General features: G+C 41.6%; 3 protein-coding genes across 4 annotated transcripts; 1 reads left to right on the top strand and 2 right to left on the bottom strand.

Moving 5' to 3' along the window:
• The first annotated feature begins 1,781 nt into the window (after positions 1 to 1,781).
• On the top strand, positions 1,782 to 5,724 carry LOC147248955 (transmembrane protein 88-like). 2 transcript variants are annotated; one of them, XM_086179384.1, is made up of 3 exons: positions 1,782 to 2,285; positions 3,261 to 3,576; positions 4,749 to 5,724. In XM_086179384.1, exons 2-3 carry the CDS (start codon positions 3,283 to 3,285, stop codon positions 5,034 to 5,036), a joined length of 582 nt encoding a protein of 193 aa, XP_086035510.1. In that variant the 5' UTR covers positions 1,782 to 2,285; positions 3,261 to 3,282; the 3' UTR covers positions 5,037 to 5,724. The 2 variants fall into 2 exon arrangements, with proteins under 2 accessions (XP_086035510.1, XP_086035509.1); XM_086179383.1 differs by having other exon boundaries at positions 1,785 to 2,285; positions 3,264 to 3,576; positions 4,749 to 5,721.
• Positions 5,725 to 6,417: 693 nt separating this feature from the next.
• On the bottom strand, positions 6,418 to 11,272 carry pcolcea (procollagen C-endopeptidase enhancer a). Its single transcript, XM_086179382.1, has 11 exons — positions 11,225 to 11,272; positions 10,958 to 11,099; positions 10,508 to 10,769; positions 8,962 to 9,070; positions 8,621 to 8,879; positions 7,946 to 8,070; positions 7,702 to 7,838; positions 7,290 to 7,621; positions 7,138 to 7,215; positions 6,895 to 7,065; positions 6,418 to 6,805 (listed from the first exon to the last, which is right to left on the bottom strand). Exons 3-11 carry the CDS (start codon positions 10,585 to 10,587, stop codon positions 6,675 to 6,677), a joined length of 1,422 nt encoding a protein of 473 aa, XP_086035508.1. The 5' UTR covers positions 10,588 to 10,769; positions 10,958 to 11,099; positions 11,225 to 11,272; the 3' UTR covers positions 6,418 to 6,674.
• A 3,143-nt stretch (positions 11,273 to 14,415) lies between these two features.
• Positions 14,416 to 25,477, bottom strand: vamp2 (vesicle-associated membrane protein 2). Its single transcript, XM_086179385.1, has 5 exons — positions 25,057 to 25,477; positions 20,383 to 20,488; positions 20,050 to 20,208; positions 19,106 to 19,157; positions 14,416 to 18,943 (listed from the first exon to the last, which is right to left on the bottom strand). Coding segments are annotated over exons 1-5 (336 nt in total). The 5' UTR covers positions 25,059 to 25,477; the 3' UTR covers positions 14,416 to 18,926.
• Positions 25,478 to 26,450: the final 973 nt, after the last annotated feature.

Below are 26,450 nucleotides of genomic sequence, written 5' to 3' on the forward strand. Positions count from 1 at the left end.
CACCCAACCCCTGGCAGCCCTGCTCAAATGGTGTGAACTGCACTGGTAATAAGAGGTAAAAGACCAAGTATGGCAGTAATAACGATGACGAGATGAAAGAGAGTGACATGTTCACAGAAGAATAGACACAAGAAAAGTTACCTGATGACAATAAACCAAATATTAAAGATTCTGCTTGTTAGACAAGTGTGATGGTGAGAGAGCAAACCAAGATTACGGCAGGGCGAGTAGAAGGCCTGACCCCTGCCCCCCAGTCGTAAACTAGTTCATCAGGGGACAGGCGGGGCGGCCCCACAATGACCCCCCCCCCCACACACACACACACACACACACACACACACGCACACACATGCTGTGTGTTTATTGTCTATGTTTTGTTTGTGTGTTTGTTTGTGTTGAATCCTAACATTTCCACGCAACATTTACTGACTAAATAAACCGTTTTTATTCAGTAAACCTTGGAGCTGCGTGAAAGGCTCCACAGAGCTCTACTGGACCCCCCCACTGGACCCGTTCACTACAGGCTACGTTTAAGAGGGGAGAACGTGACTTATTCAGTTTTTCATGATAGCATCTTGTCAAAGCTGCTGGCTGTAGCAGCTGCAGCTCATTTAGAAGCAAAAGTAATCCAAATGCAACACAAAGTGAAGGATACATCTATTAAACTACTGAACTGCTTCTGCTTGAGAGTTCTGGGTGATTTACGTTGTGGTAAAGAAGGTCAGGCACAGTTTATATAAAACTACACCCTCTGACAGATTCAGCATGTACACATTACTCCTGCCCATCTTTTTTTTCCCATCAGGACTTTGAACTGGAAGACTGTACAACAGCCACATGCTTTCTCTCCTGATTTTCGTTTCTATTTTCATCTGAACATTTAAACCACCAAGGTCAAAGGACAGCCGTCGACTTAAACTGATGCAGAGACACGTTGTCGTACACGGTGGACGTAGCAGAGGATATCCTGGTTCCAAGGACAGGAAGGCTGCTCTTCCTTTACCAACTTCCCCACACACTGACATACACACATGAACACATATTAAAAACAGCACTAACAGTGGCATTGTTAATAGCAAAACCACCCCGTTGTCCTGACGTTTTTTTTTTTTCTTTTTTTTTGTTTCCCCGCCCATGAATGCCACAGACTCTTTGATCATTTTTGTCAACAGTTCAAATGCCAGAATTCTCACAGGGAGCGAATATATCTGCCCTGTGAAAAAAGTACATAAACAAAGATGCCAAGATTGGAATGCGAAAAATGAGACTTCATATCAAAATACTAATTTCACCCTTTGAACTGAGCCCCTCTGGCTTCTTATCAGTCCCACGATAGCCTCTTTCCCCACCAAATTAGTCGGCGTCCCCTCATCCTCATTTCCTCGTGTTTTCTAAAGGCAGGCTCTGTTTCCCATCAGAAGGTCAAGGGTCAGTCCGTTATCCCGAGAAAGCTTCAGCAGTTCCAGCTTCCTTACCTTTGTTTCAGAGTTCTCCAGAAGCGCTGCATTTAGCTCTCACGCCCTCATCATCTACAGTACAGCGCTCCAGTTTTTCAGGCATCAAAACTAAATCAGCTGGGGTGTTTTTTTAATTGCAAAATGTGGGTTATAAGAAGTGTGTCGGTGAAAGTACTCAGCCAGGGTGTAATTGGGCAGCATTAACCCAACAGCTCTAATCTGTCCAAATAAACACTCTCCCTCCTTCCCTCCCTCCCTCTGGTTCCACAGCTGGACTGGTGGGTTATCACAGAAACCCTCCACCGCTCAGACAGCCCAGCGTTCATACTACGGGCGCACAGGATACACACACACGCACACACACACACACACACACGCACACACACACACACACACACACACACACACACACACACAGCACTACTGGTACACTCAATCATATCTCCAACTGGAGTCAGTGTGAGGAAACAGAATGTCAGGGAAGGAAGCGCTGAAGCCAGTGGGAACGCAGATTTTGCCTGAAGTTCTTTTTCTCTGACCCAGGGGTCTGGTGGAGACATCTACAGGTTCATGACATTGAGAAAATATCTAGTGACTTTCTTTTTTTGGGGGGGGTAAAAGTAGGCCAAAACAGGAGGAGAATTGTGGATTTTCATGAGTAGAAGAGACTCAATTTTCTCGAGGAGAGTCCTGGATTTTAATATATAGAGAAGACATACATCAGGAGGAAATTCTTGAGATTCTCTCTTGAAATTCTCGCCGCTCCTCAGGTCTTTCTCTCCCACCAGTTGTGACTGCTGGAGGACGGATCGTCTGCTTCACCCCTCGGTGAGTATCGCCTTTGTCAAAATTGATAATTGAACAAGAATAAGAAGTAACTGATAAAGAAACAGTTCTGTTTACACACTGCTGAATACGAATGAAACACGAGCGCTCTCATTAATTCTGTGTCTGAGATTAGAATAAGAACGCTGTGTTGATGATGTCATCAGAGGGAGTTGGACTCGCTCTGCAGTAGATAAGATAGCATACACACTGAACCTGCCAGAGAATGCAAAATCTCAGATAGAGGTTTTTGAGTTTATTTAATTAATTTTGGAAAATGGATGGTGTAATTAAACCTTAATTATTCACGGGGAATAACAAGATGTGTGCTCTCAATCCAGCAGACAGTTAATTCCCATCTGTAGTCCTGAACAGAGGGAGAAACGTTTTCTTCTTATTTCTACGTAAATCCGTAAATTCAAAACCCACCATCGACTCGATGCGTTCAGAATAGGTTTTCACTTCTTGGAGCCTCGCATGCAAGGTGCTGATGGGGAGGAGAGAGAGAGACGCTGAACTGTGTTTAATTGTAAAAGCTGATTACATGAGAAACAAAACAAAAACCCGCTCACATGGTGCTTGGCAGGACAGGTACTGCTCCAGATCAGAGAGGGAAACGGTGTCAAACAATGATGTGTTCAAAACTCCCTCGGTGTCACAGTCACAACATTGTCCTGTCACTCGGATCAGTGATTAGTTGGGTTTTTCTGCTGCTGCTCGGCTCATTGTTCTGGCTCCTGGTTTTATCCTGGAGTTCGGGGGTGGGTGGGGTCAGTAGAACCCATTTCCTTGCACTTAGAGCCGTGTAGTTATCTGTGTTGACTTGGCATACCTTTCACCACATGATTTTAAACCAGCATGAAGTCATTGCACATGCTTTATCTTGAAATCTTCAGCTTTTTTTTTTTTTTTTACTTTCAATAGGAATAAATGTGATGGATGGTTGTGCAAAGGAATAACTGTTTGCATGCCTCCCAGCAGCACCAGCAGCAGCAGCAAGATGAGTCTATCTCGGAACGGCACGATGGAGAAGTCAGCAACAGAGGCGGGCTCCCCCTCCAGAGCGGGGTCGACGGGGGTGGTGCCGCCGCCCTACTCCCTTGGTGGCAACGACGCCCCTGACACTTCTCTGGAGTTGAGGGGCTTTCTGGACTGCTGGGCATGCTCAGTGCTGGTGACGGCTCAGAATATGGTGGTCGCACTGATCAACGGTTTGCTGGCCATCATCATGTTTGCTATCATCCTCACCCCCGCTCTTGTCATGATTTTATTCGGTTTCCTCTGCCACTCGACCGTGAGTCTTTGGCCATATTTGCCTTTTTTTTCCCAATTTAAAAAGTGTTGGGATTGAATAAACACATTTAACAGCATGTATAGTTGTTGTATAGACTGGTTCTGAAGTTGATACACAAACAAACACTGTTGTTTTGTCTCTTACACTCGCGTGAGATGATGTCCAAGTTGCGGACAACTGTCAATCAAATGGATTTTGGAATTCTTCCGCTAATTCAATTGCACACAGCGTGAGAAAAATGCTTTCATAGAGATTTGATACTGTTTTCAAAAGTCTTCCTGGAGCCTGACTTTAATTTTTTGCAGGTGTGGGCAGCTGCAGCTCTAGTTCCTTTATGCAATGCATTGTAGGACACTGAAAAAAAAAACAACCCAGCAGCTTTACAGTTAATTTGAATTGTTCGAATACTACGATCCAGTCTTTGAACCAAATTATCAGCAGCCCGAATCCATGTAGAGAATGGATCGCTTTACTGGCAAAAGTATAAACACTTCTCACCTATCAAGCACAAGTTACGGACCTCAGTGACTCCGATTGGAAACACGTCCTCTTTCGTTAAAGCACATTTAGCATCATGATGCATTTGTGACACAATGATGCGAAGCAACATTTCAACACAAGATGCTGAAGGGTCACATCAACGGACAGAAAGCATCTGCTGCAGCTGAACATTTACAATGTGGTTGTGCGATCTGCTTCTCATTTACAGGCTTTTTATAGTCGCACGCTTTTTTTTTAAAACCCTCCACCCTTTTGTCAAAGCTGTAAGCACAAAACTATAATTCAGAGTACAGATTTCCAGGACTTTATTTTACTGTATGTTAGTCCTGAATACACAGAATTGTTTTTTTTTATGCGAAATGCATTTACGTCAACGATAAGCCTTTTTTTTCTGGAGCTACAAGCCCTGAAAATAGAGAATCTAGTGAGTAATGAATGATGAGTGTATGATCTGGAAACATGGTGGGTTTGGAAAACAGATTAAACTGCTGTGAGGTGAAGAGCCTGAGGTGTTGTTCATGTACTTTGAAAATGTGATTTTTTAGAAAAGGGTGTAAGGTTTTAACAATGCGTGTGTCATTATTGTGCTATTACACACAAGACTGGAGCTGGGACGCATTTCTTCATCTTTTCATCCATTCATCCTCCTCCTCCTCCTCTGCTCTTTCCAGGTGCAGCCCCACGGGACATCTGTGTATTGTTCAGACGTGATGGATGACGCAGGCTGTGTGGCTCTGCTGGTTGTGGGCTTTCTGCTCCTCACCCCTCTGCTGGTCCTGGCGTTGGCAGCCTTCTGTCGCCTGGCTCGACACCTCCAGCTTGGCATGTGCTTCGTCCCCTACAGTCGCGCCGTTTACAAGAACCTGCCTGCCACGCACCGCAGGGGGCCTGGGACCACGGGCTGCTGTGGCCAGCCGGAAGCCTCAGAGAGGAAGGGGAAGGGTAGTGTATGGGTGTAGGGGAGGAGAGGAGAGGAGTGATGCCTGTGTTTGTGATATGTATCCCTGCTTTATGAATCTTTCTTTTGATAATTATCACTGTATTTCTCTGTCTGAAGTCAGTGTAGATCAAATCCACCATTATTTTTGAGTAGAAGTCAGTGATTTTTGTAATTTGAACTATTTCAGTGTATTTTTTTAAGGATTTGTTGTTGTTTTTTTACAATAAAGTGTCCCTTGATAGCTACACTTTGTTTATTTATTTATTTTTTTTACACTTTTTTATGCACAACCCTGCAAACTGCAGACTGCGAAACAAGAAGGAGGTGAAATTCAAATTCGTACAGAAGCTAAATTAGTGGGGGGAAAAATAGGAATCGTCCACCCATACACAGTCAAATACACACTGATGAACACCAGGCCACTTCCAAGTTATTGCCAGTGTATCTTTTTAATGATATTCCGTGGAAATAACCCACCTCATCATGATGTGCTGTCATAGATGACCATCCTCTTACGTCGCCCTTTAACAGTTTTACAGTAGGAATTAGAAAAGATATCACATCACGCTCAGTTTTTCCTGGTTTCTTTGATATTTCATTTCTTACTGCAAAAGGTCGTTCATTCGAAAGACATATTTTAGTATCGGTCCACATCACTAGTTCTTTTAAAGATTTCGCTCTGAGCATTTCTGCCAACATCTCCTCCAGACTATGATGAGAACTTTTTGTTTCTCCACCAAAAAAATCCATCATTACTTAAAAAAAAAAAAAAAAAAAAAAGGCTTTTACCAAATGATACACTTTTTAATTCACTGAGCTATTTCAGTTCTGTTGTTTATCTGTTTGGGTAAAGTGAAGAGAAATTGGAGAAGTAAATTCATTAGAAATATCAAGACGTTTTATCATTAACAACAGCCGGTACAATAAAAATACATTTATTACAGTGTTTGTAACTGATCCCTCTTTTTTTGATTGAGATCCAAATTTGCCTTCAGTTGTTATGATATCATCGCAGCTGTGTAATTCCTAATATCCAATAAGAAGCAGTTTTGGAAGACACAGTGTTTCGCTTTTTTTTTTTTTTTTTTAAATGCTGTATCTTTTCTGTGTCAGGAATAATTCGATTTTTTTAAAACTTTTTTTTTTCTCTCCCTTTTTTAAAATTTTGAAACCACATTGAAAAACTCAAGCAATATTCTACAGTTGATTAAGATTAATCTCCATTTATGACATAACAGCTCACAAATTAACTCATGTCACAAAATTAGAAATTCCTATCACTTAAAAAAAAAAAAGGCTTGTGATGATATATTTGCGTGTCGTTACCCTTCAAATCCACTAGGTGGAATCAAAAGTCATTCTAAGAGATGAACAGAGAGAGAGGACAAGATGACGCCACATGACAGAGATATAAAACCTTTATTCATATATAAATTACAAACATAAGGTTTGGCAGGTGTTAGCATATTCGTTTAATGTGAGGAATAAAGGTGTTGCTAGGTGACAGGTTTAGATTTCATAGATCTATATTTCACATTGAAATGTCTGCATGTGTTTGTTTGTGTGCGTGTGTGTGTGTGTGTGTGTGTGTGTGTGTGTGTGTGTGTGTGTGTGTGTGTGTGTGTGTGTGTGTGTGAATGTTCTGGCCTGGATTCATTTAACATGGTTGGTTGTTAATATTTGCTAATAATTTGTGATGTGGAGCTTTGTATGGAGCTGTGAATGCACCAGGTTCCAGGGTCCCACGTCCATCTTGATCCACTTGACCCATGATAATGTAGTTGGCACCTGTGGGAGACCAATAAAATGACAGATCAGAATGATGGGTGGGTTTTAATCTGCGGCTGACCTGAGTGCGTGGCGGTAGAAGTCCATACCTCTGCGGAGCACTGGGCACTTCTTACACTGTGACACCAGCTTAACTGACATGGTCTCTCCGACCTGCGTGATGGTGAGTCGACCTGCTTTGTAGGTCTTAATGATGGAGACGCTAACGAGAAGAGTGCCACGGGGCCCGCCGGCCAGAGAGGTCACCTTTCCTGTTATCACTGGGAAAAGGGAGGCGCGGTCAGAACCCTTCAGTTTTCGATTGTTGTGTGTGTGAACAGGAGGAAACTTACCAAATTCACTGGCACAGAAACTGGTCTTAATGGTCCCATCTCTTTTACAGGCTCTGGCACACAGCGGGTTAACAGCCACTATATGGGATGAATCGTGTTACTGGTCTAAACCTTCTCTGATAGAAAAACAGAACATATTTAACTTCACCCACCTGGCCTCTTCCCATTGGGCCTCGAGACCCCCACCCTCCCGTTTTGGCCCGTGGTGCCTGTTCCGCGACCCCTTGTCGGTCTGACTGGTTTGGGTTCCTCTGATGGCTTAGGTGCAGGAGGTGGCACATATTTGGGTGTGGAGGCAGGGGCAGGGATTTCAGGTTTGACAGCAGGTTTTGAGGGAATGAACCTCCTACCAGCTCCCGAGTGGACTATTGGTACTTGAGTTCCACGCGGGACGCTTGTATATTGAGCCAGGAACCCATCAGATGTCACACTAAGGTCAGATACAAACTGGACCAGCATCACATTCCCACTGGTAATAATTGGTCTGCACAGGAAACAGATAAGAGATTAGGAGGAATGTTTGGACGTTGTTAATCACTCTGAGCAACAATACTTGCTGCTTACTGCGGGGCTTGATCGCCACAATATTTTCCAATCAGGCGTGAATCGTCTTTCTCCCCGCCATTAAAGAACGCCACGTAGTCAAACCGACAATAGGTGTCAGCCTCCACGGCAAACTTGTCAAAGTTGACCTGGATTACCTGGTATCCAAAAAAACAAACAAAAACAAAACCGAACTATGAGATAAAACTGAAACAACGCAGAGAACTGAAAATGTTTGCATGGTGATGGTGAGTGTGCTGCAGACCATATCAGGCTCCACGGTAATAAGCCAGGAGCAGCTGGTTCCTGGTGGATACTTCTTGTCAGGCCAGTTGGGCGTCTTGATCTCTCCCTGGGATTTTGTTATCTTACCCCCACAGAACTGTTGGTCTGCATAAATCATAATTTCCCATGAGGATCATGGATGGAGACAAAAACAGATTTTGTTAAGGACCGTGCAAATGTTTGCTTTCATTTGCTCCTTTTACCCCCCTTTTTTTTCCCTTTTGAAAATCTGCCTTAGATCCTCTGTCGGTGAGAGCATCTTAAATCAGGCTTCCAAAAGTCAAGGAGCTTTTTTACGCAATTTAATTTTATGACTGACTGACTGACTGAAAAGTGCTCATAAAGAAAATAAAATGGTGCAAGCAGTTTGATGTGGGGGAACATTATCATTCAGTACTGTAAAACTCCACAATAAGAGGGAAAACTGTTAATTGAAAAGATTGACAACAGCCTGAAAAAGTCTTTTCATGTCAACAGCTTCACTGAGTTTGGAGCTCCAGTGGAGAAACGGGACTGATCGTCAATCTGTCACTGCTCTCAATTGTGTTACAAGCTGCTATGACATCCAACACACATTTCTAATTCATGTTAGAAAAATATGGAGAAAAAAAAGCAGCAAATCTTGTCACGGTCATTGTAGAATGGGGCGACGTACCATCTACGTATGGCTTGGCCCCACTGAAGTAGGCCACGAACCCTCTGCCCTGCGTCTCTGCGTCGGTCACCATCTCCAGCATCATGGTGTTGGAAGTGGAAATAAGAGCTCCTGGACGGAAAGTTCCACAGAAGCGTCCCAGCTTTTGCACCAAATTGGATTGTCCATTATAAACATCCAGATAATCATAGCGACATTGTGAGTCGGCCTCCAGGTCGAAAATGCGGAAGGAGAGCATGACCACATTTCCCTCTGGAACCTGGAAACCACAGAGATCCTGTGAGTACGAATGAGCCAGGAGGGAGTCAGTGTTTGGACATGTTGCAGGGTGAGTGACTCACCGTGATGCGCCAGGTGCATTTGCTGTTTGGTTTGTAGAAACTTGGGAAACCTTCACTTCCGACAAAGCCTGAGTCTGCAACCAGATTTCCCCCGCAGTAGAACACAGGCCTGGGATGAAGGAGGGGAGGTCGACACCAGTGAGTGGAGACTTCTGGCAACATCAGTGAGACAAATGTCCACTGAGATAAAACCTCCCCACTGAGCCATTTCATTTAAGAGGTTGTCCTAAACTTTGGCCATCCGTGGCTTTTGCGCCAGAAAAACAGAATACTGTAAGACAGCAAGAATTGGTGTCAAGCAACCATCAAACAACAAGTTATTGGCATCTACAGAGTGTTGATGTTGTTGTTGTTAAATTTATTCATGCATTTAATAGCATGATAAAAGTTAGATGAGGCAAGCCAGAACAAAACCACCTTCATCATTTTTTTGCAGTTCCGCACTGTCAGAGCAACACGGTAATAGGAGAACGATTTATGAACACAAACTCACGTTATGTCATTATTCCAGCAATGAAGTCAATATGGCCACAAATCTATTTTAATTTGAAAAGTGCTGCTAGTGTTTTTTTTTTATGAAGTAACAATACAACAACGCAATCATGCATCAATTTCAGCTGCTACTGTACGAGAGTGACGGAATCTTTGTAGATTCATAGGGTATAGATTTTATGATTCAAGTTTTTTGTTGTTGTTGTTGTTGTTGTTGTTTTTTGGAGAGGAGCCAAACTCAAAAACGTTGTCGATCACACTTCTGCTCTCATATTAAAATCTCAAAATTATCACGAAGATTCTGTTCCTAATCTTGCTTTGACTTGCAATCAGACAGAAAAACTATATGAAAAAAAAAAAAAAGAAAAGAAAAAAAAAAGCCACATGTGTCTACTGGCCTGAATCCTCTTGATGCATCCCAAAACTTGAGTCATAAAAGAATGTCAAAGAAGTCAGTGTTTCTGACCTCCCTGACGAACTATTTCAACATGATAGTTGCTGTGTCACAAACACTGATGGGGGAGTGTTCCACAGGGGGGAACATTTCCTATTCCCTCATACGTATTTGTATCTTTCTGAGCCAAGAAGAATATCCCCTTTTATTAAGGGGGGAGGGGGGGGGGGGTTTGGTGAAGGCAACATCTTCCTGTAAGAAAAACAAATACACAACTACCATCAGGACAACCGTTCGAAAGCAAAATACTTTTGCGCAAAATAAAAATGCAGACATCAGAACCCCTGCGAAGCCAGACGCCTGCTGATGAGAGCCAAGATGTCCAGAAGGAGAGCCAAACTGCTCGGATTCGACCCCACAGGCAGAGCCAAAAACATCTGTAGCAGCTCAGCCACTGCAGCAGACTTGGTATGCTTCACAACTGTGCCTGATCAGAGAGCTGGAAAGAATTTACTTACACAGAAAGGAAAGAATTCAGACCTTAAGTTGCACACACATGCAACCTCAGCAAGTTGACTTTGGTTGAAACTACGGAAGTTTTCTCAGCTAAAATATCAGAGCGGTGGGATTACAGGCTGTAACTCATTCAAGAACTCTCACCTGGTGAAGTTGCTCTGCTGGGCCTTCGTCCATCCTATTGTCAAGGACAGGAATAAGAAGATGCAGCCTACATGTGTCATGATTCACACACAGAAAGACTCTTGCAGAGAAGGGAGATGTTACAGCAGGAGGCAAGAGGTGAATGGCAGCGCAGGGGAGGAGGAGGAGGTCGCTCTTTTTCAGGATGGGCGGAGAGAATGGATGATTGGGGAGGAATTGTAGGGGGAAAGTTCGGGAATGCACAAGGAGAAGGACAGAGATGCTGAGAGGACAGCGGCAGTGAGGGGGGGGTGACGTGGGTGAGGGAGGGAGGAGAGGACTTTAATTAGAACCAGATGTTCCCTTCATAATAAGCCTGGTTTAAATATAACAGAGGAGACATCTAGGAATGAAGGAAGAAGGGAAGAAGGACAACAAGGAGCCTTTTCAGGAAAAGAATGTAGCTTTTACCTTGATTGGCTCCCTCCCCGTCTAGCTGATCATTATGCAGGATGCACAGGTGGAGGCCGAGCCCCAGGCTGTATAGCTCTCAACAAGCGTAGTCATAAATCTTTACATTCCTCAGCGGTTCAGATGTGAGACCTTTAAATTACTGGAGAGAATCACATTTCTAACTGGATTTTTTTTAAAAAGAAAAAGAAAAACCTTTGCTGCCAGCAGCTTTACAGGACCACCAGAAGGCACGAGACATAAAACTAATGACGTCTTTCCTCTTACCGTATTGCCCCAAGCCCCAGGGTCTCCTTTGGTTCCGTCATCTGAACCAGAGTGTCTATATGCCCCCACAATGCACCGAGGCAACAATAACACTCTGATGTGGGAGGGTGCTCTCGCTCTCTCAGTTGAGGTTAGCTGATGAGCCAGCTCCCTGGCCCACATTGCTGAGGTCTAGTGGGAATGTTGTTTCAACAATCCGGTAAAGTCCGACCCTTTTAACACTGAGCTTCAACACCTTGATCAAAGTCAAGCATGAGCAGCATGGACAGCCAATAAAAACAAGTTCCAGTCACATGTGGCTTATGACTTATGCCGATTTAAGTTTCACCCTGAGATTTCAATTATTCTCACTTTACAACCTGCTTGAAGTCATTTTGCTGCCAGAGGTAAAGATGTCAGAACACTGACAGCTCTGGGGGCTCGCGGTGAGCTACAGACAAAACTCTCCCTCGGCCCTGCTGTGCTGGGTGTTTGTGTTGAGTCCAGATAAGAGGGAGCAGAGGCAGGAATGCAATGACGTGCAGTGTCTGCTTGGGGGGGGGGCGGTGGGCGGACGGCGTCTGAGAGTGCACTGCCACGGCCAATCCATGTGGGAGGAATAATGACCTTTACACTTAACGGGAATTCAAGCCAAGGGGCTCCGCAATAACTTCTGATGGACCCTTCAGACTGGTTTGAGGGAGTGTCAGGCTGGCGAGGGGGAGGAAAAGTTTGGAAAGATCAGAAAAAAAACGGAAAACAAATGATCTGACGGTGAGTCAGTCAGAGTTGATGTTTAGGTCGTTCCATACCTCACATGCCCTCTGGTTTCTTCAACACTGACACACACAAAGAGCAGGAGAGGAGGAGGACTGAATGTGTGTATTTGTGTGAGGGGGTGAAACTGATGACTTTATAACCACCTAGCTGGTCTCTGTGATTGTGGTTCCTGTCAAATTCACTCCCCCCTTGTTTAAAAATGTAGTACAGTAGACCAAAATCCACACGATCTCAGACATAAGTGGAAACATGTGCACACGGATCAAGATCTAACTAACAATGAAGCTTTAATCTATCAGAGAGAGCCGACTGAGACAGGAAGCAGATGGGAACTGCTGAATTGGCTGTTTAGGACATTAGCAATGCTTTATTTATCATGAGTAAAATATCAAACTGTCATCAGTTTCAAATAATATCTGACTTGCTTCAAAATTAAGAGAGGGAAGACATACCGCTTTTTCCTGGACTCACTCCAACTACTATTTTGGGTGTTCACTGAATGTGCTAAGAAGCTCATAACACACACATCGTCATCATCTGGAATGAACATTAAGATGACACACTGCGCTTGCATATGTTTATCTAACAGCAGCAAAGAAAAGAAAGGGAAAAAAAAGGCAGAGCAACTTCCTTTACTTTTCGCGGTAATTTCACAACATCCTTTTCCAAATGAGTCCGAGCACTGGGATGAAGGCATCCTGCAAGAGCTGGGAAAGTCATTCCTCTCATGGTGTAAACAACAATAAAGTACGTCTGTATGTCAGCAGTTATACTGAAATATGTGAGTGCATACTTGAAAAGTTGTTATTACAAACCTTCTGGTGGTTGGGCATCGGTAAAAAAAAGACAAGAATGGCAAAAGACCATTTTCAGCAAATACACACACTTACACAGTCTCTTCATAGTGTGTGTGTGTTGTTTTTGACATATATATATATATATATATATATATATATATATATATATATCTCACAAAAACAAACAGCAATTTAATGACTATCTATGTCAGTGGTTTAGATAATTGTGAATTGCACAAACAGATTATCATAAATTTTCCCTCACTTATAATTTTTTTTTTTAACCTTTCAAAATACTTATTTAATCTAAAAAAAGAAACGTCTACGTGTACAGGAGCTCACTTGAAGCAGCTAACCCGTGATACACATCAATGGAGATCAGTCAACCTCCACCTCTGCCAACAGTCACACGCTCCTACTGCAATCAATTACCTACAACCCACTGCTGCTGCGCTGACACCTGGTGGCAGAGTTATAAAACTGCACCCTGTGCTGCTGTCAGTTTCATGCTTTACACGACTGTTAATCTAGCGGCCCACAGCCGCAGACACGAACAGGTATACCTGTCTAGCCACCAGGTGGACGGACGGAAAGAGGCTTCTCTGAGATATGAACAGTTGCCTGGTGTAGCTCACACTGGTGAGTGTCTCAGCAGCAGTCTGAGGAAGAGGAGGAGGAGGAGGAGGAGGAGGAGAGGCATCGCTCTGACACTGGTGTCACAAGGAGAGGGTGTCGTACTATACTTGCTCCCAGTGTCCTTTAGGGTACATTTAAATTGAAAAGGCTTCTATGGGATTAGAGCAGATTGTGACATTTTATAATCCTTCTCTTAAATCCTCGACTCACTGTGTTTGCTCAACAAAAAATTAAACTTTTCTTAAAAATATGGTATGGAGACTAGGATTTGAAAACAAATTAATTGAAAAGATTTAACCAACTATTAATTAACATTATTTTTGCCCCACAGTTCTCTTGCTATGCATATTTCTAACTGGTGTTTTCGACTTGCCACTGTGTAATGAAATGGGTTTCGGGGTTTTTTGGGGGGGGGGGGGGGGGGGGCGGCGGCGGCGAAGCAATTTGACCTCAATCTATTGAATGAGATGTTCCCTTAAAGTTCATACTACTAATAATGGTAATAAATGCTAATTTTACTGTTGGCTGAATTTAATTTAAGTGAATTGTGCGTGTGTGTGTGTGTGTGTGTGTGTGTGTGTGTGTGTGTGTGAGAGAGAGAGAGCAATTAGAGCTGATATGAAAGTTATAACTCTATAGGTTCCCTTCTTTTCGAGATAATAAATTCATAATGGCTGCATTCTCTAACAGGTTAGAGTCCAATTTGCATGCAAGTGCGCGCGCGTGTGTGTGTATGTACTAGTGTGTGTGTGTTACTTTTAACTGACTGTGAACACGTACAATCATGTGGACATTTAAAGCTCTGGGTTTCTCAAATTCTGGAGTATATAGGATAAATTCATAAATTAAGAGAGCAGATATGGATTTGTATTGATAATAAATTTATGCTTATTCACACAGGTCAGATAAGGTCCCAGAATTGCAGTCAAAATTGCATCTGCCCATTGTTGCACACGCACAAAACACAAAGCACACACAAAAAGTACCACTTGGCATAGATACTGTTTTTCCAATATACATATATTTCATGATGTTCATCAATATAATAAGACATTGATAGATTTACACTACAATTATTTTATGTACTTTAGTTTTTCATTCAGTTTCCTCTCCTTTACGTTGAGTCAACCTTGTTTAGTTTCTAATCCCATACCAAATGACAGCACAAGAAATCTATCAATAAATAAAAGCAAAAGGAAGGAAATGAAATAAATAAGACTAAGCACATTGCCGATGATGGTCCAGTCTCGTTCCCTCCTGTAAGGCCAAACCAACAGGGGCAATGTGGACCTTCATCCCAGAATCCCCAGTCCCCAAGAGAAACCAAAATCTTTACTTAAAAATAAATATTTAAACAAAAAAAATATACAGTATCTTGGAGATACAAACGGTATTCTGATGTAAACGGTAGAATCATTCGAATCATTCTGGACAATTGAAGGTAAAAATACTTTTTTCCACCCATTAGCTTCCATTTCTTTATCTTTACCCATCAGTGCTTATACACTTACAACTCAGTGACATTGGGAGTTATTACTAAACGATGCAGAAGAAAACACAATATCCGGTTAGAAAAGAAAACATATATCGAGTAGAATATTGTCGATTTATAACCATCCTGAGAACATTCAGAGACCCAAAAAAAAAAAGGTTCCCTCCTGTTGCTGCATTCATCCCATTTGGGGGCAACATTCCCCATCTGTACATGACACACTGGCTTAGAGGATTGGATCAATTCACTGACCTCTGTTGATCTTTCTGTTTGTTCCCTTCCAAGTTTAACTGCAAGTTCACAAGTTGTAAATCAAACCTGGAAGAGGGTGTGACCCCAGCAACCTTGCTGGCCACTGGCATTTCAGAACACCTCCAAATGACCCGAATGCAGTTTTTAAATCGAGATCCCTGAACGATTCCTGCAGATGGCATAAGACAATATTTTCCCACAAAATCCCCGTCCCATCAAATCGATGAAAACACAACAGAAAAAAGTGCCACGGTGTTAAAACATATGTGCACTTCTTTTCATACAGACAGTAAAGCAACAGAAATAGAGAGCGCTCGCTTAATTTTCACTGGTGTGACTAATTTTGTTGAGCACTCACAGGACAGTAGAATGGATGGATGACACAGACGTCCTACCCCAATCAGTAGTGTTATATCACTTGGGTCCACCGTGTGGTTCACTCCTGCAGGATGGCTAAAAGGACCACATTAGTAACCCCAGACTGACTGTCTATTGCCAAAAACCCGATTTTACAGTTTTCTGATATAGTTTTTCCTCATATATATTTTGGTAGATTGCTAATATCTTAAACCTGAGGATATAGGACCCCCTACACCCCAAAACACCCCCATATTACACCACCAAACAATGCAGATTTATTTTTATAACATTATCATGGTTAATGTTCTAATGGGTAGTTAGTTAACATGTTATTTTAAAAGTTGGCAGCACTATGGAGACACAGAAACAGAAGAGTTGTGCTATTATTAGTTACAGGATCATGTGTCTAAAAACTTGTTACAGATTAAAGAAGCTCTCTTCAGACCTGGATACACATGGCAGGGGACACTAATTGAGATTTGAAGCATGCGGTCCTTATGTTTTGGTTTGGTTTTACTTGCATAAGTTAGAATGGCACACTCACAAGCCTAAGGGACACACCCTCTAGTGTGTAATAGTTAAAAGGTCCTGTAATCATGGATAGACTGGGGAAGAGTATATGAAAACGGTCTGGAATAATTTGGACAACCTGTTTCTCTCCTCTTGTTTTTGATGGCAAATTGGCAGCATTAGCATGGAGGTCTGGTCTTTGGTCATTTACTTTTGTTCTCTTTAGGAGGAAAACATGTAGGGAAAGCGAGGGGAGGAGGGGGCTTTGTTCGGGTTGGGGTTCTTCCTAATGTCACTGGTAGATCTGTGACCTCTCTGCTTGTGTACTTCAGTGTTCAAGGAAACAGCGTTCCCTCACTCTTGAGATTTAAGTGGCCTAATCTGTCAGGATAAAGCGGGGATATTCCCAAGACAGAGCTACTCTCTGAGCATGCATGCAGACAAACAAACCCACACACACACACACACACACACACACACACACACTGTATGATTCTGAATCAGTGAATTGAGCAAAGGGAGGGTGGGCGGTTTGGTACACTCATCTGGTGGAGATAAAAGGTCACGTTGAAAAGAGACAAAGCTACTAAGGCAGTATACGCACACACACACACACACACACACACACATACACACAACTGTTTTGAAAAGTTGCAGACGGGATCGAAAGCTTTCCAGGGACTTCAGTCAAAGATGAAGAAACTGAATGTGACCTTTGCTCACGATCCTGTTGGTGACTTCCTGCATACTTTAAAATCCTCTGTATCATGAAACGGGTTCAGTAACTGAACTGCAACGATTCCAGAGCTTGAATTTCCTTTTTCGAAGAGGAATTTTAGGTGTGTGGTGCAAGGCCTTAGCATCGTATCATATCGCTCTGCTGCTCCCAAAGTAGCCAAAGGGTCAGAATGTACAGCAGCAGATGGTGAAAACAACCTAAGAGAATTGTTTCAGACCAAACCAGCGAGCACACCAATGAAAGAAATAACTGCGATAACAAACTCCTCTCTCTTGTTGCTTGGCAGTGTCTAACAATAGAGCTGAATTACAAAAAACACACCAGACAGAGGTAAAGAGGAGCTGATTGCAAACTTCCTCTTTGCCTGTCTGTTCCACACAAAAATATACTATAATAAAAAATATAATCTATTATATTTAAAAAAGAAAAAAAAAGGCCTTAACTAGAGGGAGAAACACTGAGACAGAACCACTGCGCTGGCAAAACACTGGCTAAGAATGCTACTATTTTTTTAACAATTGTCATGTCACCAACCTTTGACTGTGAATTGCTGAACCTGCATATTCCTCATTTTCTGTCTCTGTTCCTGGTTTTGCAAATAAGGCTGTATTGTCTCTTTTTTTATGTGCTCTTCATGTGGAGAGGTTTTGCTCCGAGAGTGTCTCCTCCGGCCAGCCGACTGACCAGCCTGACGGCGCCATCAAAAACAAGGTTGTTTGTGCATTTAACAGATTTCTTCCTTTGACCTACGGTAACTAAGAGGAGTGACTAAGGCTTTTCAGTGTCCACCTATGTAACTAAGTTTAATCAGTATATGGAATGGTGCCATTTTATCCCCCTAGAATTGGTATCATTTTCAAGCCCACTTCCACAGTTGCAATGTTAAGATAACGTCACTAATATCGCAGCGGAAAATAATATTGACAGATTTTAATCCTGTCTACCACAAAATTACCCTTATCTCTTTTATTTTTAATTATTTTATCCTATACTTTGTATGACGGATGCTTTCATCGCATGTTTTTTTTTTTAAGATACTTACATGTGCTACAGTAGTAGTAAGAGCATTTGCACTAGATTGCAATGAAGGAATGTTTTCGAAATAAGACACTACGTAATATTAAATAATAAAAAAAAAGAAACACCTACAGACATTGGTCCAACTGTACTATGGCAGTTTTGAAATCATCAGAGGAAATCGAGGTGTTCAAGCATGCCGCAAGATAGAAGAAGCGCTGAAGACACAACAGATATTAAAAGAGAGGAATGTGGGAAGAGAAATGACGCTCACATGATGCGAGGGTCAGATGGAAAGGGCGGGGAATGATTGTTAGGGACAATTCATGCATTATTTTGTGGTTGATCAATATCAATGAACAATACCTCTCTCAGAAAACCCAGCAATGGAGCTCGGATTTGAATTTCTGACTGATGGGAATAACAAGGGGAATTTTAAGGGCAGTTTAGTTGATGGAATTGCTCCAGAGGTTTTGGGTTTTTTTTTTTTTGAACGTGATGATATTTTGAGTTCTCTGGCTTATAAGTCACACAAAAATCAGTCAATATTTGCTTCGTTAAATGTAGGCAAACTCCACTGTGCAGAAATACACTGAAAGGAGAGTAAGCAGGGGACAGACAGATGATAACATGCAAGATACACACTTTGATTATTAGGCAGTAGTTAACGCTGAAGCATACGTAAAATTAATACAAAAATTAAAAAATACAAAATGCACACACACACACACACACACACACCTACAAAACAGTATATATATATCAGAATAAAACTCTACAAATAACTATATATATCAGTTATGTAACAATAATCGCCAATCGTTGTTTCCTTTTCTGTTGTTGCATCATCACAGGTGTTTGGTTCTCAGTATGGCAGGTTAGAAAAGCCAGGAGTACCCAGAAAGGAGACAGCGCCACACACTCACAGGACAAATATTGACAGGGGTCCAGAGGCGAGGTGGTGGAAGTGAGGGAGCCATGGGGCCCTGAAGGGTTTAGGGGTGTTATATCAAGGCTAATCGGGGGGGGGGGGGGGGGGGTTGGGGATATATCAGAAATTAATTATCTATGATTCATTTTGTCATCAATTTGAGGGTTTTTCTGCAGCAAGGGCTCAGACTGGGGTAGGAGCAACTCTTCTTAGGTGCTGAAGTACACTGTGGAAAGAGAGAAGAGGGGAATCGTAAATGTGGCTGTTCATTTAATGTGTAAAGGAAAAGTTACTTTAAAAAAAAAAAAAAACAAAACTATTGATTCACTCCCTTGGTACCAATGTGAAACAAGATGAGCAGATAACAGATATGTTGAGGGATTCTTACCAATAATGACGATGAGCACAATCACGCATATCACACCCAGGATAATCATCATCTGGGGTCAGCAGATTTAGGGGAAAAAAAGAGACAAAGACAGTCAATTTTGTGATATTAAAATGTTTTAAGTAGCCAAAAATACATTTCTGATGAATATTAATTCTGCACCGCATGCTTACATGTTGTGGATATGTGTTCTTTCGTCACAGCTCACGGTTCAATACACCAAAAAGTTTTACTAGCTGCTACGCTTCTTTATTTACAGCAGCATAACATGGATTTGCTGGGCAGCAGAGAGGAATATTCCATTGTATTGAGAATTAGCAGAGGACCCAACTGTTTTAACATTTCATGAAGTGAAATAACTCATTTGGATGACAAGACTAGGAAAGAGAAGATTATGTTTCATGCGGTAAAAAGGATGCTTTCAGCGAGTATTAAGCTGACTGAGTGACTGGCAGTAGGTAGGTCTTGTTATTCTGATCCATAAATGTTGTGTTTATTTCCCTTTTGTCTTTATGTCAGTGCTGCCTTCTATTACCTGAAAGCTGTACTACGTGCTAAGGGGAGTTCTGTGCCTCTTTCATAGTGATAGAAAGATAATTCAGCTTATCACACATCAGTGTACCATCAATGTTCAAACTGTTTGTTTAATCTAAAAATGCCACATGAAGTTGCTTTAACATTGTTGCTTAGCATTTAAGTGGATAGCAGAATATACTAGATGGACAACTATAATTTCTACACCTGAGCAACCACAACACCACTGTGATATTGATGTCCAAGAATGGCTGGGGACGAAGACTATTAGAGATCAACAGCTACGACTGGACCATAACATGTGGGATCCAAGTACTGGTACATCTTCCTATGAATGGTAGAAAACATTGCAAGATTTCCTTCATACTCATATATTGTTTGTTTGAATAAGCTCATCTGCATGTCCTCACCTTGGCATTCTTCCACCAGTATTTATTCTTCAGTTTTGCAGCACTGGTCTCAAACTGAGAGGCTCCAGCCTGCAGGGCGTCAGCCCTGTCGTCCAGTTCTGACAGCTTCTGATCACGCTCCAGAACCTTATCCACGTTTACACGCATAATATCCACCACCTGAGGAAAGATGCATAGCAGTGCACTGTAGCATAGTCAAATAGCTACTAATCAGCTGGAATGATGCGTACATGGATATGTATTGATGGGAATAAATGAAAATTTTTATTTATTCGCACATAGTTGAAACCCTGGATGCCTGTAGTGAAGCTGAATAACATGACTGGTACTCACCTCGTCCACCTGTGCCTGTGTCTGCTGCAGACGGCGGTTGCTGGTGAGGTTGGGAGGGGGCTGATTCCCTCCCTCCGGTGCAGGAGCTCCAGCAGCTGGGGCAGACCTAATGATGAAGCAGAATACCAATACTCAGCCCTTATGTAAAACATAACCTCAGAGAAAACACTTAGAAAGCCTTGACAACGTAAGACTGATGTTACTACAATTCTGTAAACAACCGAAAAAGGTTCAGGCCAAAGGCTTGTTAAATAAATGACACAATAAAATTAACATATTGAATGCATCATGAATTTGAACAGTGAGAAGAGAATAATGCTTCCTATTTGCAAGAACAATCACCATTCTGTTCGTCGTTTGTTTAGAAAAAACCCTTCGGGCACAAAGAAAAGGAATAGGGATGTTTGGTATTACATTTAAAAGATTGTCATTATTTCAGATCAGGGTAAAATAAATCATTCTTTTGGTACCAGGAAGATCAGTCAGACGTCAGACATGCAGCATAACTGCTCATATATTAGACTACATTTTGTTGGGGGGGTTAAATATTTCAGGTGCCCTCAGTTGAGACATGAGGCCTAATTCACACGCAGAGATGACTTCTTTTCTCTATATATTAATTTATTGATTCATTTAAAACTACCATGATAAGAATACTGGCAATATAATAAACACACAACTTTTGAGTATAAAATGGTGGAAGAATACTCAAATTGGAATCTAATTTGGAGAATTTGCAGGATTTGGAAGTTTTAGGAAAATGAACAATGGCACTTTTTAGAACTGAAAGATTAAGAAAATTGCCTTTTATCACAAACAGAATCAGCTAGATTTGGTAAAAGTCAAGTTGATTTGACTTTGTAGTAACATTCCCTAGTAACTGCGCTCTTCACAACAGGAGAAACACACACATTAGAAGCACTTTAAACATGCACAGTAACATGGGATATATATATATATATATATATATATATATATATATATATCACAATGAATGCTAATCTTGTACCACCAACCCATTGTTGCTGATTGTATGGATGTATCTCTTTTGTGCTGAGTGACAGCTTAGGGTTTATCTCATGATGCCAAATTAGTAGTGATCCAAAACTCATCCAAATCATATTCGACAGTGTCCTAATGAGACAGCTACTCCACAATCTTCACAGACATCAATATCAAACATACATTATGACAACAGGCTCGACTAAAGTGAAAATATACAGCTGCCTATCACCCAAATGCAGAGTAGAAAGTATTAATACCACTCATAACAGGTACAAACACTGCCTTACTAGCAGATATAACATGAACACGCTAGCCTCTAAGGATTTAGGAGTAATCACCTATTGATATCTGTTTGATAACAACAGAAGGTTGCCGCCTGCGTACAGGAGGGAAGGATCTGTTTATGTCTTCACATTAAATCATCATTACATAAAATCTGTACCTTTTATGAAGTAAAAATAGATAAGACAAGCAAATAGTATTCCTAAATCTTGTTAAAGTAAAGTGCATTGAATGTATCATTCTGTACTATTTGATAAAATTCAACTTTAATGTTTTTAGCCTGGAAGATTGATGCTGAAAAACTGATAATACGCAATGAAATGTTTCATCTAAATCAACAATTTATAATCATTTATAATTTCCTGTTTCATCATTTGTTTTATCAATACTTACCACCGTCTGCACTCCTTTTCTCATTTGTGTAGCTAACGGTAGTACAACCAAACTGCCCACCTGCAACACGATTGGCTGTTTGTGTGTCACACATAGAATTATCGAGCGATGTAATAGGCTGTTGGTGACCAGGAAGGAGCGTGCTTGGGATCTGTACATACAGCTGACCTTCTTTATGATGTGCTTTCATGGTAGTTTTAGATTTATTCATTTAATTGAAATCATTCATACTCCATTAAACATGTTCTTATTAATGACACAAACTCTGCTAACATTGCCGTTGTACTATTGCCCAGGCCTATTTAGTTGTGACTAAGCTACTCTACCAGTGTGTATAAAGGTCACCTTTACACGTACACACATCACTAATCCAACAACAACAAATCCTATTGCATAGTTGGCCCGGTGGTCCCTATTAGCTGCCAAACAGCACCAAACACAAACTGTTAGTGTCAAACGCGGTCCACTAGTAATATCAAGTTGAGATTTATGTCAAGAAAACTGAAATCATCTCCTCTCTTGACACTCGAGTAAACACACATCATGTCCTTTCGTTCATCATCAACATATCAGCTTGAATACGTCGGCGCTTGTAAAAAGAAAAACAGTACCTCCTTAATATTACTGTACCATCATATCTATCATCCCATCTAGACTGACATGCCAACCAACATGAGCTACTACTGCAGCAACACGTAGGGAAGCTCCAATATATCAGCCGATATCCACCATGTTGGCTACCACCAGCCTATCGGCAAATGAGACGGCATGAACATATGGCAGTGGAAAATGTTTGCGTGAGAGTTAAAGATGTTTCTGAAATGTGTAGGATCGATTCTTTTGCTTCCTCAGTAAAAAAAAAGAGCAACACAAAATCATCTGCATTAGCGAGCACCCAAATTATTATTTTTTGATCATCTAAATGGCACAGAATGTTACAACCAGTGCATCCATGGCAAAACCTATTTCTTTTCCACTTTCTGAACAAAATATCTATCGAGGGTTGACCCAGAAGGTCCACAGCTGAGTAATTGATCATATGTATTAACAGAGATACTTGGAACTGAGACAGGGCTGAACAATTTGGCCATTGTTGAAAGGAAGTGTTTCCCATTTTTGGATCACATACTTATCTTACTTACACATTACTTATCACTCAAAACAATTACAATTACATATTTTTTCTAAAAATGGTTCACTAATACTGACATTTAGAACCATTAAATGGAAACAAACATTTGGTTAATTTAATAGTTCAGCACACTTAACAGTACATCAGTCCATCAGGGAAATATTAGGACAGTGTACTAAAACAAATGTATAAAATAACCAATCTTTAATCGTGATGGAGATAAAAGTTGTCGTGAAGTAATGGTGCTATTGATTAGAAGTCATATGGCCCAGCCTTACTGCACAAGCAGGTGTGTGGATGTGAGTCACTGGCGCGCGATCATCATTTCTTTTTAATCGAAGGTGATGCATTAAATTGATTGAATCCTCCCTTCATTATGGCACAGTGGACATTTGGTTAGTGACACATTCTTCAATGTTACAGATCAAGACAGATTTATATATATATATATAGAGAGAGAGAGAGAGAGAGAGAGAGAGAGAGAGAGAGAGAGAGAGAGATGTCATGAGGAAGCATCCTCTATCTGGTTTTCTACACTGGACAGCGATATTTCAGCACCGGACAGCGCCACAGCAGCTCAGACGGGAAACCGTCTGATCCCAGTTAGCTGTCCCAGCCTCTTTGATGGTGCACAACTGGGACTCCCAGACTCATCCCTTCATGTATAGCCACACACACCCGACCCACATGATACCGTATACAACATCACGTTTCCGGGCCTGTAAATACACTGGAGGGTGGCGGATTTTAGGTACTACTAATAATTTTGCTGCTAACAAAGGGGATGCTAACACGGGTCGTCACAGTTCAATGACATGTATGTTAGCACAAGGCTATTTTAGCGTTTCAAGTGCCTGCTAAGCAAAAACTGACAGACGAGATTGGGCACGGCTCTCTTTTGTGTGCCCACCCTGTTATTTATTTCGTTTACACACATTGGAAAGGGGGTAAATAAAACAGTGAGGTTTAATTTTTTGTTTTTCTTTACTGGTTTTATTTGTGCTAAAGACGTGAATAGCCTGGAATATGGTGAGATATACAGCTGTCCGCCCTCGCACGACAATCGACGACATACACCAGGAGGCTAGGCTATCCCCACCCCCCGCTGTAGGTTGCAAATAGCTCCTAAACTAGGCCCGAGCCTCATTCACAGCTAATAATATCACTAAGTCTATTGCATATTCGTCAAAGAATGTCGAGGCTTAAACGTCCAACAGGCTAAATAGTGTGTGTGAAACAGCTAATATGGCTCATCCAACATGATGTCCTTGCTGAATTAGCTACGTCGCCACCTGCGCTTTGAAAAGACGTCAAAAAATGAGCCCCTCGAACACTCAATAAACATAAAATAGACATTATTGATAGTTGTGTTTCTCTTCGTGTCGTTTTAATTTGCCAGTTAGTGATGACACAGACGGTGTCCTTTCCAAATCAAACCAGTCCAAACTGGAAAAAGAAAATGCGTGCGTGCCTGCTAAGGTGAAACGCCTCAGACGTTAAAATAAAAGCGACAGGCGATGCTCGCGGAGTGTGATTGACGTGTCCGGTCACAAAATAAGCATGAAAAATGTCTTCACTGACATTTAAACCCGACGATAGTCTGTCCCAAGGTTAGGCCGACGTTAGCTTTCCCATACGGTTCGCTCAGAATGTCCGTTAAATGGAGCTGTTAAATTCAATTCATCCGCAAAATGAACAGCAAATATTACTAATAACGAGAGCAAGACTCGGTAGTACAGATTAATGAATAAATAAATAAAAAAAAACACCCGTCAAGCAGCGACAAGCCTGCCGACATCAGTCGTGAGGACACTGTACCAAAATAGAAGAATCACATAAAATTAAAATGACGCTGTACTTACATGTTCCTGGTAGTGTTGACGAGAGAGCGGCGCTGAAACCCGGGCTGGAAACGTTAGCGCGTCCTAAGTGGCTGGCAGATGGATGTGGATTGCCTTCTGCGCTCCTCTCTACCCTCTGGCACCCTTTGGATGGTTATTGTGGCGTTTCCCTGCCTATATAGCCTAGGAGGAGCACTGGCTTGGATCCGCCACTCAGATGGGTCCCCTCGCTATCAAAGCCTTTTATTCCTAGCTCCTTTATTTCCAGGGTAATGCGGTACCGGCGTGCTACAAGCGCGGCGAGTGTCCGAGCGGTAATGAAGGTGTAATAAACAGTTTGGATTAGCTGGACAAAGATGGCTCGGTGACGTCAACCGCGGCGAGTTTCATGTTGAAATGGGTGGTAGTGCAGTTCAAACACTCACTTTAATGACTTCAGGTAGCTACGTTTTAGCCGTAGATGACGATATTAGGTGTGTAGTCGTGTCTGCTTTGTATTTAAGACATGTCAGGGTCATGCTTGGGCGTAAAGCTCCAGTAAAGGCGCTTAATTTGATTGCAAGTCTGTGTGTCAACAAAATGGCGTTCCTGGAGTGGGGGTGTGGCGAGCCTCGCAGTAGGCGTCTATCTGTCATACTAAAACGGTGAGACACGAAGAGGAGCAAAGCCCACCAACGTAATTTAACAACTTTTTGTTATGATTATTACGAGGATGGAATTAAATCTTCATCATGTCACTGCGGTTGTATATAATCAGGGATTTTAAGGGCAGATGCTCCCATTTCTCAAGGAACTGAAAACAAATAAATCATTGCAAAATAGTCAGATGAGGGAATTATGTCTTTTGTGTGTAATGTGTCTGAGAAAACATTTTGCATCCATTTTAAGGATGCACATTGTTAAATTCTGAGTCTAAAGCATTTACTGTTGTGCTTCAGAGCTACTTAGAGCATCAGCTATAGCCCAGATAGACAGATTTTTGTTTGTGTTTTTTTGACAAATTTATGTTTTGGGTTTTTTTTTTTTTGCTTGTTTGTTTATCGGTCTTCATCTCCTCAGGAGAAGAAAAAAACTTATTTCAACATCAACACAGAAACATTGCCATCTTTGGATGAATCATATTTGAAATGGAGAATTATGAAGGCAAATATCAGTCGATATATCGGCACATCCCTGTGTATCCTATGAATGCTGGCATTATAGAGTTGAATATTTGATTAGATCTGAATATCATGCACAAGTTGGCCATGATATCAAATCTTTTCATCCCCCACTAATAAAGAAATATTGTATCATACAATAATTTCATTCATTGTAGTGAATAACTGGATATTTTACTTTTACCCACGAGGGTCACTCGTCGTCACTCCTTCCTTTAATCTAAAGAGACATTGTTGGGAAATATGAGGGATGTT

Source organism: Aulostomus chinensis, chromosome 15 (genome assembly GCF_037954235.1).
Source record: "Aulostomus chinensis isolate RoL2024-O1b breed Wild chromosome 15, RoL_Achi_v1.0, whole genome shotgun sequence".
Lineage (NCBI taxonomy): Eukaryota > Metazoa > Chordata > Actinopteri > Syngnathiformes > Aulostomidae > Aulostomus > Aulostomus chinensis.

What these genes read in the sequence shown, in the direction of transcription:
- LOC147248955 (XM_086179384.1), top strand. Translation starts at nt 3,283, where the DNA reads ATGAGTCTATCTCGGAACGGCACGATGGAGAAGTCAGCAACAGAGGCG. An exon ending in GTTTCCTCTGCCACTCGACC is followed by an intron (nt 3,577 to 4,748) that starts GTGAGTCTTTGG and finishes TGCTCTTTCCAG; the next exon opens with GTGCAGCCCCACGGGACATC.
- pcolcea (XM_086179382.1), bottom strand. Translation starts at nt 10,587, where the DNA reads ATGACACATGTAGGCTGCATCTTCTTATTCCTGTCCTTGACAATAGGA. An exon ending in AATGCACCTGGCGCATCACG is followed by an intron (nt 8,880 to 8,961) that starts GTGAGTCACTCA and finishes TGTGGTTTCCAG; the next exon opens with GTTCCAGAGGGAAATGTGGT. An exon ending in TTTCTGTGCCAGTGAATTTG is followed by an intron (nt 7,066 to 7,137) that starts GTAAGTTTCCTC and finishes CCCTTTTCCCAG; the next exon opens with TGATAACAGGAAAGGTGACC.
- vamp2 (XM_086179385.1), bottom strand. An exon ending in CACAGGCACAGGTGGACGAG is followed by an intron (nt 20,209 to 20,382) that starts GTGAGTACCAGT and finishes ATCTTTCCTCAG; the next exon opens with GTGGTGGATATTATGCGTGT. An exon ending in ACTGGTGGAAGAATGCCAAG is followed by an intron (nt 19,158 to 20,049) that starts GTGAGGACATGC and finishes TGCTGACCCCAG; the next exon opens with ATGATGATTATCCTGGGTGT.